We start from the raw sequence: 12,238 nt of genomic DNA, 5'->3' as shown, positions 1-12,238 counted from the left end.
CCAGACAGCAACCAAACGAAAAATTCAGTGCGACAAGTGAATAATCCAAAAATGAGTTTTATTTAAGCGCTTTTCGTCTGCTACTAGTGGCAAACTTCTTCAGAATAAACTCATCTTCCATTCCTACCCATTTATACAAAAAACTTAATTAGTTAATTAATCTAATTCAATACTCATTACTTATTTAAAAAGGCAATGGCTAAAAAAGCTGTTTAAAACTATACAATATATAAGTAAAATAATTTACACAAATCAGATACAATAAACATATCACCAAATACTTCTTATAGTACTTTCTCCATTTTACTTAATAAAATTATAACCATATGTTGATAAATAAACTTAGAAATCAAAACATTATTCACAGTGAGAAAAACCAAAAACAAATAGAAAATATATTTGTAATTACATTTGTGTGTATAACTTATTATTCATTAATTCATGATAATTCATTTACATATGAAAAACTGATATATTATGTAGTACCATGAATTTAATATCATAAATTTAATACAATACACCTATAAGAAACTCAAATGTGTTATTAAAACATTAAATTGAATGTTCCTATACTTAAAACTCTATCTCTTTAAACTCATCATACTGAGCAGGCAACCTATAGAACATGCTTCATTTAAGCCAGGGGGGTGATAGGATGCCAATCTGATTTGCCAATACAGTTCTAAAATTAATAGTTTTAATGAAACAGGACCCCCTCTAATGTCATGACAAACTTGATCAATGCCAATGAATTTAAATCGGTGGTTGGGATACTCTGAAACGTGTTTGGCCAGTGCATTTGTAAGCTTACCCTTCCTGATAGCGTACTGGTGTTCATAGATTCTTTCTTTGAATTTGCGTTCAGTTTTCCCTACATAATGGGCAGTACAATTTTGGCATTGGGCTAAATATACTATCATCTTAGAGTTGCATGTAAATCTATGTTTAAGTTTGAATTCACCTTTATTAATGTGAAATCTGTTTGCTTCCAATATAAATTGGCAGTAATTACAATTGTGACATCTAAACATCCCTGGAGTTCTAACTAGCATACGTTTCATTTCAAACCAAGATTTAAGGTTCCTACCTTTTTTATAGGTCACTACAGGTGTAGTGCCTAACTTGGTGGATACTGTCGAATCTACCCCAAATAAATGCCAATTCTTCTGAATTATAGACCACAAATTAGCACTGTCCACTGTGAAGGTAGTAATGAATCTTGGGATATCTATCATATCTACTCTTCCAGAACCCACGGGAATCTGATCGCACAATGGGCTAACAAATGTTGACATACTCTCTCTTCCTCTCACTTGGAGTAGTGGCACATAAAATTTACTATTCCTTTTGGTAGTGATCTCATCTATAAGTTCCTCAACTAAAGTGTTGGGATATCCTCTACTCAAAAACATTGATTTGAGTATGTTACATTCCACAATGAACTCTTCGTCTTTACTAATGATTCTCGCTGCTCTAACAAGCTGCCCTTTCACTACTGCACGCTTTTGTGTGTAAGGATGGCAGCTTGTGAAATGTAGTAAAGTATTAGAGTATAACGGTTTCCTATATATCTTGGATGTAAAACAAGACATATTCTCTTCTTTAGTTAGAAAAATGTCAAGGTATGCTATCTCATAACTGCTAAAAGTTGACGTGAATACTAGAAAATCAGTGGAATTATTCAAAAACTCCATGAATGAAAAAGCTTGTTCTTCACTCCCGTTAAAAAGAATGAAAATATCATCCAAATAACGGGTATAGTAGACCAACTGGTCAGAAAGGGAAGGATTATTGAGAATAAATTGATGTTCCCACTGTGCCATAACTAAATTGGCCACACTAGCTCCATATGGTGACCCCATCCCTACACCAACCGTCTGCAAGTAATAGTTGTCACCAAACATGAAAAAGTTCCTTGGTAATGTTAAATCAAGTAATTCTGCTACCAATAAGATGTCATAACTCTTAGCCTCTCTAGCTCTTAACCTGTCACAAACCCATTCTATAGCTGTTTCTTGTGGGATACAGGTATATAGATCTTTGACATCAACTGTAAGCAGATTATAGTGCTGTTCAAAACTCAATTCATTGATTTTAGACAGAAAAGTCCACGAATCTTTGCAGATCTGAGACTCAAAAGAAATGTACTTCCTTAAAATGTGATCCACTACCTTTGCACAAGCATAGGTTGGTGATCCACGACTGTCAATGAGTGGACGCATGGGGGGATCATTGATGTTCTTGTGTATTTTCGGTATTCCGAATAAGTACGGAGTCCTAGGATGTAACGTGGTCATATAGTTGTACTGCTCTTGATTTATCCTCCCTTCAATGTACATCTCTTCTAGATGGTCTTTAATCACTTTGTAGGCAATATTGATTTCATTTTTAGAACTCAAAACGTAGGCTGAAGTATCCAAAACCGATGCCATACGGTTAAAATAATCACTGTTATCAAAGACGACAACTCCTCCACCTTTGTCTGGTTTACATATACGCAAGTTATTCATTTGAAGGATCCGAATATTTTCTATTTCTTCCATATTACTGTGTGAAATCCTATTGGTGCGGTTCTTTATATGCCTCCTGATATCAAGTTCACACATTAATTCGAACATAGCTACAAGAGGATGAAGAGGGGAGTAATGAGTATTGAATTAGATTAATTAACTAATTAAGTTTTTTGTATAAATGGGTAGGAATGGAAGATGAGTTTATTCTGAAGAAGTTTGCCACTAGTAGCAGACGAAAAGCGCTTAAATAAAACTCATTTTTGGATTATTCACTTGTCGCACTGAATTTTTCGTTTGGTTGCTGTCTGGTACGATCTAAGCACAGTATTTGGTGTTGGAGCAATTTATGGAGTACTCCGAGGCTTGCTTTATTTGTTTTTCATAAATTAATGCTTGTAACTCAGATACTCTTCTTGCTGAAGTGATTGCCAGAAGGAATGCAGTTTTCCAAGATAGGAACTGTAGATCCGCTGATGCTGCTGGTTCAAAAGGAACAATTCTGCTAAGTATTCTAGGATATGTGTTAGGTTTGCCACTGTGACATCTGTGCCCTTTGATGTGCTCCAAATGAGAAATCTCTTCCATTTAGCTGAGTATGTTTTCCTTGTGGAAGGCCTGCGAGCCTCCAGGATGATGGCCAAGACAACACTGGTATCCATTATTGAGAAGCATGTCTCGGGCAGAACCATGGCCTCTCCCCCTATGGCCTCATTTGTCGTCTGCCAGAGTATTGTTCTTTCCTGGTACGAATTGTGCTTGCAGGTGTACTTGATAAGTCAATGCTGTGTTGCACATTTTCATGGCTTGTCTGCAGAGGGGGTAGGAATGTGTGCCTCCCTGCTTGCTAATATATCACATGACTGTAGTATTGTCAGTCCTTATCAGTAGTTGTCCTGGATGGAGTAGATCCTTGAAAGCTGTCAGGGCATTCTGAACAGCTAGCATCTCTTTTTTGATTGATATGTAGATGCATTTGGCTTGTGGACCATGTGCCTTGAATACATTTTCCTGCCATGTGTGCTCCCCAGGCATAATCTGATGCATCTGTTGTTACTGACTGCCTGGCTGTAGGTAGAGTGAATGGCTGTCCCTTGTTGAGGTGACAGGCATGAGCCCACCATCGAAACTCCTGTTGCAGGCAAGGAATGAATGTAATTAATGCATCCAGGCTTTGACAACGTTGAGTCCAGACACTTTTTAGGTACCACTGAAGTTTCCTCATATGCACTCTGGCATATGGAATTAGCAGAATGCCATGAAGCCCAAAGCCTGCAGAATTTTTCTTGCAGATAACTGGGTCTTTGTTGCCAACATTTTGAAGTAAGAAGTTAGTTGCCTTTGTTTGTCTGGCATGAGATAAGCCATCTGGGCAGTTGTATTTAAGCTTGCACCTGGGAATATTATCTCTTGAGAGGGTACTAGTTTTGATTTCTTTTCATTTACTGTGTACCCTAGGCAAATTAATAATCTTTTTACGAACGCCAGATGCTTTAGTAGAGTGTCCTTGTTCTCTGCTTTCTATAAGGCAGTCGTCCAAGTAAGGATAAATTTGAATTCCTCTTTGTCTGCAAAATGCAATTACTGGTGCCAGGCATTTTATGAAGACCCTGGGCACAGTAGATAGGCCAAAGGGCAGTGCAGAGAATTGGTAGTGCATTGAGCCAGCTATGAATCTGAGGTATCTTCTGCAAGATTGTCTAATTGGTATATGCAGGTATGCCTCTTTTAGGTTCCAGAGTTACAAGCCAAGCCTTCTTGCCGAGCATGGGCAGAAGCTGCTGCAGAGTACGTCCAGAAATGTGTTTAGAAAAGACAGATCCAGTATTCGTCTCCAGGCTTTGTCCTTTCTGGGGACCAAGAAAAGTCTTGAGTAAAATCCTTGTCCCTGCTCTTGCTGTGGTACTTGCTGAATGGCCCTCATTTGCATAAGGGACGAAACTTGTTTTTGTGCCTCTGCCCATTGATTGTGTGGCAGGTTGGGCATACCTTTTACCTTTGGCAGGGTGTGAAAGCGAAACCTGTAGCCCTGGGATACTATATTCGATACCCATTTGTCCTGGGTGATCATGTGCCAATTTTGAGAGAAAAGTGATAGTTTTCCCCCTAAAGGGGCTGCAAGAAGATAAGTGCTTGGTACTGGCAGAGGCAAGTCATTGGGACTGTTTCCTGAATGGCTGTGCTTTGTCTTCTCCACTTTTGGAGGTAGGAGCACCCCACTGTTTAGGCCTGTATGAGCCCTGGGGCTGGGATCTGCCTCTGGGACGTCTGTATCTGCCTCTTAGTGGCCTGTTCCTGCTAAATTTTGGTGGCTGAACCTGTAAGAAATCCTTTACTGTTTGCTTAGATTTCACTTTGTCCTCCATTTTCTTCAAAACCTCCTCTGCTTTAACACTAAATAAAGTATCATGCTGTACTGGAGCATCTAATAATTTTGCTTTAACATCATCAGGCAGGTTTTGTTCCTTTAACCATGCATGCCTCCTAATGACAGAATCCGTAACTGCGGCCCTGCAGGAGGCCTCCCAGAGAATCAAAACCACATTGCAATGTATGTTTTCCCACTTGTTCAGTTGCATGCAATAAATCCTGTATTTCCTTATTTTCTGTACAAATCAGAATAAGTCAACATTTTCTGTTTTAACAGTGACATTAAGTATTGCTGATATTTAATCATATGAAATTGACAATTTAAAGCCCTCACAGCCAAAGTAGCAGAAGTGTAAACCTTTTTCCCCCCATCTGTCTACTACCCTTGAATCCCTGTCAGAAGGGACAGGGTTTTTTTGCAGTAGCGGCCTTAACCCCCCTTGGAACCCTGAGAAATAGTTTCTGGGTCAGCAGCAGGGTTTTTATAAAGAAATTTATGTGAATCAGAAACCCGGTAGTATCTGTCTGGTTTAACAGGAGCTGGAGGTAAGGAGTCTGGAGAAAGGTCGGACTCTGAAAATACGTCTACAATGTCTAGCACAGGGGGAATAGCAAAGGCCTGTGCTGAGGAAGTAAAAGAAAATCTGTAATCCTTTTCTTTGATTCTGAGTAATCTTGGCTCTCCCAGTGGAAGTGCACCCTCATGGTATGCAGGGTTTCCCCAAAAGAATAATCCTCAGGAGGAGAGGCTGAAGGAATGGATTCTTCAGCATCAGAATCCTCATAGGGAGGAAGAGAGTATTCCTGTACAGAAGAGGAGTCGGAGGAAATGGGAACCTGATCTGAAGAGTCAGAGTCTGTCTCTTGCCTTGGCCTCTTGTCAGGCGGGGGATGGAAACCCCTGATCAAGGTCAGGAGGAGGATGGGAACCCCTGATCAAGGTAATAAGGTCTTCTGCCATTTTGAGCATCTGTTTCTTAGGCATGGAAGTCTGTCCTGGAGAATGCTGTACTTGTTTCTTTGTCTTTAAAGCTGCTGTAGTCTTTGCTTTTGAAGCTGAAGTAGGCTTTACATATAACTGTGTAGGTCTGAAAACACCCTCAGAAGCCGATGCCTGCTCAGTGGCTCCGGACCCATCTGAGGGAATGATTTCCGAGTGTCCAATACCTTGAGTATCCAAAGGCTTAGCTGGCTCCACGTGGGAGTCGTCAGCGGCCTGTGGCTCTGAGGTAGCGGGTGTCAGGGACTGCGAAAGCACCTCACTGAGAACCAGCGACTAGCTTAGCGGAAGCCTCGTCGTCGGTTTTGGATCTCGGATGCCTGTCCTCCTCTTTTTCCTTCCGTTTTTTAGAAACTCTGGTCGTCGGCTGTTCCGACGGCATTATGTAATTGAATTTTCGGCCAAAGTGATGATAAGCAAAATCAAACCGACGCTTAATAATGCGTTTGTTGAATGTAGCACAAAACCGACACAGCTAGCAACGTTATGATCAGGGCCTAGGCAAGGAATACAGTAAGAATGGTAATCCTTATGAGGTATTTGCTTCCCACAAGAAATACAATTGTTAACTTTTTCTGACATCGGTCTAGAGCAAGAAAAAAAAGCTTCCCCAACGGGGTACTTAGCTTTAATGAAGACTTCGGATCTGAAATTCGTCTGTGAAAATCTCAGGAGTCGACTGGCACTTGCGAACTGCTTTTGCTTCGGGAACTTTGCGGCAAGAAAGACTGAAGAAAATGGCGTCGACTGCATCTTTTATACCCCTGGCGCACTGACGTCAGGGAAGAGGCGACAGCAACCGACGCCAGACCTAGACTTTGGAATTCTGGCTGACTGCGGGTAGCCTGCCAGCAGGATAACCCAAGAGTAATGACTGCAACAGTGAAACACGAACATCCAAAATATTTACAGGTGAAAATATACAGACGACGGATAGTACATTGATTCAATAGGGCACAAAACCGACAGCAAGGTACGTCATGGTCAGGGCCTAGGCAAGGAATACAGTACGAATGAAAATCTTTGTGAGGTAGTTGCTTTCCACAAAAAATGCAATTATTAACTTTTACTGACATCGGTAAGGAGCAAGAAAAAGTTTCCCCAACGGGGTACTTAGCTTTAGTTGAAGACTTCGGTCCTGAAACTCGAAAACGAAAATTTCAGGAGTCGGCTGACCGGCACTTGCAAACCGCTTTTGCTTCGGGCTGACTGAGGGCTACTGCAATCAGATAACCCAAATGTGAAGACTGCAACAGTGAAACATGAAAATCATCCACAGCAGGTTCAGCTGAGGGGCATTTAAAAAGAAACTTGTAGTCCTCAGGGACCTTATAAAAGTGATCGGGTCTTTTAGGTGCAGGGGCCTGTGAGTCAGGGATCTTAGATGCTGCCTTCAAGGAAGGCTGGCAGGACTGCTGAAGGAGCAGGGGCATCCAGCTGGAGTAATTCATAATATCTCTTTTGTTGTTCTGAAATCTGAGAGGAATCCAACAAAGTATTCCCTCATTTTATTAATAGATTTCCCCAAAGAAAAGCTCTTCAATGGGATAGTCGCCACCACTGGACTCTTCCTCCTGGAAAGCATATTTACAGTGGAGAATGAATCTGGGTGGAATATGCTAAGGGATTCTTTATCTGAGGAAGACTCCTCAGAATCAGTGTCATGAATATGGAATTCCCCAGGCTGCCCTGAAGAAGGCCCCTGGGACCCCAACAGTACCACTGGGGAAAAGGAGGCCCGGGCTGCTATTGGAGAAGACGGAGCTGTAGGTCTCACGGCCATCACAGCCTTAATGAGACCCTGTGAAAAAAACTCCCAATCCGAAGCAGGGGTTCGAGGAGCGGGAACATGTCTAGTTTTTTGTTTCCTTTTAACATGTTTTTCCCAATGGTGAAAAATAGCAGATACAGGCCTAACTTCAGACGCCTCCATAGACAAAGAAGTTGGAACGGACCCAGGGTCTTCTGCTATAACAAGCCACACTTCCCTCAAGTCATCCGAACCAGACATCTGCATAGTCTCGGATGTGCTAAGATCCACACTCCTGATGGCTTCCATACCAGTACCAGTCGAGTGAGCAGACACTACCTCCAGTTGCACCACTGGGTTTTTATCAACCTTAAGGGGTACATCGGAGGGAGTAGGCACAGCTAAACAGGATTCAGGCCTAGCATTGCTGACCTTCCTCTTACAGATGGCTCAGAAGCACTTGGGGAACATTCCCTCGTGTCCCTAGCCAGTCTTTTGAGTTTTTGGTTTTCTAAATATAGATTCAAGGCTGACAGACGACTGAGCAATGTTTTAGGAACAAAGGCCTGACAAATACAGCAGGTCCGGTGGTCGTGATTAGGCCCTAAACAAAATATGCAAAGCTCATGGCTATCTATATGTGGAACTTGCCTTCCACACCTACATTTGCCCTTTCTGGATGACATTAATAAAAACAAAAGGCAGTAGCACTATGTTAAATCCCCTACGGGGTACTGAACTGAAGCTGGAAGATGACACCAATGGTATACAACAGCAGACCGAATGTACGAGTCATCCTTTCAGAATGGCGGCAAAAATGTTCTGAAGATTGTATATGCAGACATCCTTTTTATGGTGGACGTTGTCTGTGCCTTCATGTGACAATACACGTACAGGCAGTGGCTCTAAGCTTTTGTGTACAGGCCGAACATTGGGTAGATGGGCGGAATACAACCCATATGTAAAGAGTACAGCAACACTGAATAGAAGGTCATGAAGGTGTTTACCTGGTTTCTCTGAGTTGGGAAGCACTCCAAGGAGCTCAAAGTGTAGTCAGTTATTGGCCATAGGGCATAACAGTTCGTTTTCAGGTGTTTTGTGTCCGCTATAAATTAGGGACATTCATGCAATGCTGCTCACTATGCAGTGGTGGTTAGCAGTGCCCTACATGGTAGCAAATGCTTAATTTGTAAAAATTTACCCATAAAGCTAATATTTAGGACTTTAACTTGTAACAAAGATTTTTCACAAAGTTAAGGTTAGTGCATCTAGTCAGTGCATCAAACAGTACTAATAACAGATCATAACACTAGCATCTTAGCCTTAACCCTAGACACCACTCAGGTGACCCCGTGTACAACCAAGTCACTAAACCATAATACCCCAAGGATATGCAAATTCTCAACGTCTCAATAGCTATCTTGGTATATATGGACATACTAAGACAATGTACCAATTGTTCCATGTACTCAGACAACCTTTTAATCCTCAAAGCAATTAACACAGTATGCGAAATATCGATATACAACTTTCAATGTGGACAAAAATCTCACAAACAAGGTTTCAAGAACACATAATACATCCTTCACACACCCCTCCCCCGTTCAGAACTCAGAGTTCTGAAGAAGTTCTTTGTAATGACTGGAACAAAAGCACTTAACCGAAAAAATATTAATTTTATTGAATTCAGTTAGTCACCTGTCTCATTCATTCAGCACTGCAGGATTACTCAGTTTGTGGTTTGTGGTGTTCTTTTCCTGTGAGATTATTGGTCTGTGCAAATTAATAACTGGTGCCAAAGCCATGAATTAAAACTCAACATTAAGAAATGCATTATAGTGTCCTTCAGGAAATTGTCACCCAAACTAATTACTCCACTGATAAAACACCCTTCAGAGTCACCCCAGTAGTTAGGGACCTGGGAACATATGTGGACAGTAATCTGGCCTTCAACCAACAAATAGCAAAGACAGCAAGAAAATCATTCTGTGTCACTCAACTCATACTCAAGAGTACAGCATCCACATCCAAGGAACTTACAGTACCTCTCTACTCAGCTCTAATCAGACCCATCATGGAAGTACAATGTCCCCTTTGTAACGTACCTAACCAGGCACCTGCAACAGCTGGAATGCCCTCAACGGCTCCACACCAAGAGAATCCAAGCTATTAATATCCTTGCCCTACTCCGATCGCTTTAAGGCCCTATCTTTGTACTCAGTCTCTTAAAGGTTACTGAGAGGTGATCTTTGTTTAGCATACAAGGCGTTCTCAGATCCAGTTCAGATGGATCTCTTGCATATCCACAAAACAGCACCAGAAACACTACATCCAGGGGCCTGTGACATAAATAGAACATGCTGGAGAGACAGATGTGCGTCTCAAAGGATCTTTGCAGTAAGGAATAAGATCCTCATCCATGTGAAGCACAGACTTCACCCCGACCCTACTGAAATAAAACATTGATCACTGGATGGGAAATCACAGACTCACCCCTGATCTCACCCTCGTATCTCTGATGGACAAAGGTCAACAGTAAGTAAATTAATCCCCAACTAACATACTCCCATAACCCTTAGCTACTTCCTTACTAACATACCCCACCATATAGGTGCCCAAGGAACTCTGGGACAAAAGTGAGTTGGGCTGCATGGCTAGGCTTATAAAGACCCTCGTGGTCATTAGCCTTGCAGAAACCATATGGACCTATTAGAAATTAAGGTTATGCATCCAATGTTTTGGAAACATTCATTCGCCAATTACTCAATCCAATTCAGGGTCTCAGGGGAGAATGCTTGAAAAGGAGTGGCAGTCTACTACAGAACTGATAGACATCTACAGGCATTGCAGAAGAGCAATGATTAATCTATGACACACCTCCAGAATAAACACAAAAAGCTATGCAGATAAAGGGAGGATGTACAGACTCCATTCAGAAGACACCACAGCCAAGAACTGGACTGGTGAACCAAGCAATGTAATGAAGCAATGAGAACCACTGTGCCAATTTAACAACAATCCTAGAAAATGATCCACTTGAAACAAAATATGACAAGGCTTCCATCATATCAAGAGAATTTAAGCCAACCATAAATCTTGGTACAGCTTTCAATAAAGAATCTAACAGGTACTTCCTAAAACACACACACAATTTATTTTATTTGTACATGTGCATATGCCTGGGTGTATGAACTATAGATAGCTTGACACATACTACTAAGAACACATTCAAGGATGAGGACCTTTGTATGTCAGAAGATATACATGAATGCCGGCTTTCCTAAAGGGCAATCAAATAGCCAATAAGGAGACCTCTTTAAATGAGGGCAAATGACAAACAGCCATCATTAAAATCTATTTAAATAACTCACCATTCATCCTGTTATTCAGCAAATCTGTGTATACACTAAAGGCCTTGTTATATGCGCCATACTGAAAGAGAAAACAGAAGATTACTAAACAGTGCAATAGAAGTTTAAACCTAGTACAAATATTCAAAATCAATACAAGTCTGCCTGTCACATTCGCACCTTAACCATTCCTTGGATAAGTGTACAAAAGGAATGTTCATTTTTTTCTTGCATGAGATTAAAGATACGTTCGGCATTATTGTTCTCTCTAGAAGAAAAAACACAACAAAGAATTACTAAACTGAATAAAAACAATAGATAGTGCTGAAATAAAAAAGTTGTGTAAAAATAACCCCTTACTCTTCCCCCCCATGTTAGTCCCCTTCAGCTATGTATCAATTTTATGTTGAAAAAGTACAGTTGTGTACACTTACCATAAATGTAGACGTTCAAGTGTATTCACTGTTGCAGTCATTACATTTGGGTTACCTGCTTGCAGTAGCCCTCAGTCGGCCTGATTAACAAAGTCTTGGGTCCTGCGTCGGTTGCTGTCCCTTCTTTCATGACGTCAGGTTGTCAGGGGTATAAAACATGCAGCCGATGCCATTACATCAGTTTTTCTTGCTCCAGATGTCAGGTGCTCCCCTAATGGGAAGCAATTAAATCTATAAATACAAGGATATACCTCTAACAAAAAAACAAATACACCAAAAAGCGTTTTGAGCATAGTAAATGAGAGCAGAGGTAGTCAAAAGAAGAAAGGGGGCTGGAGGGAGGTTAACCAGGACTGAAACAGTGAATACACTCTAACATCTATATTTATAGTAAGTGTACACAACTGTACTATGTTCTACGTGTTTCACTGTTGCAGTCATTACATTTGGGTAGATTCCCAAAGCTAAAGTTGGGAGGAGGAATTTAAATAGAATTAGGACCAGCTATAAGGCCCTGCAAGACTGCAGTGGCAAAACCAGCTCTGGATTTAGAGAAAATTGGAAAATGATAATGCTTGGTGAAAGTATGTACAGAACTTCAGGTAGCAGCTTCTAGGATGTCCCTAGTATGGACACCCCTGAGAAAGGCTGTACAAGTAGATGCAGCCCTGGTTGAATCGGCTCTGATGCCCTGTCGGATAGGTTTTCCATGGTGCTTATAGCAGAAATGAATGCAGTGGCCTATCCATTTCGAAATGGTTTGTTTTGAAATAGCTTTCCCCTCTGCTCCTGCAGCAAATGCCACCAGCAGTTGTTCATATTTC

At 41.2% G+C, this 12,238-nt stretch overlaps 1 protein-coding gene across 1 annotated transcript in view; it reads right to left on the bottom strand.

Annotated features, from left to right (window-relative positions):
• PTCD3 (pentatricopeptide repeat domain 3) overlaps positions 1 to 12,238 on the bottom strand; it is a 1,733,015-nt gene that overhangs the window by 1,265,570 nt on the left and 455,207 nt on the right. The window contains exons 10-11 of the mRNA XM_044063464.1: positions 11,161 to 11,248; positions 11,002 to 11,062 (exon numbers count right to left, since the gene is read on the bottom strand). Of these exons, the coding sequence (XP_043919399.1) occupies positions 11,002 to 11,062; positions 11,161 to 11,248 (149 nt within the window). The remainder of the gene's footprint in view (positions 1 to 11,001; positions 11,063 to 11,160; positions 11,249 to 12,238) is intronic.

This window comes from Protopterus annectens, chromosome 2.part1 (genome assembly GCF_019279795.1).
Source record: "Protopterus annectens isolate FY-2018-M chromosome 2.part1, PAN1.0, whole genome shotgun sequence".
Lineage (NCBI taxonomy): Eukaryota > Metazoa > Chordata > Ceratodontiformes > Protopteridae > Protopterus > Protopterus annectens.
Note: the sequence above shows the minus strand (reverse complement) of the source record. Positions and strands in the feature narration are given on the sequence as shown.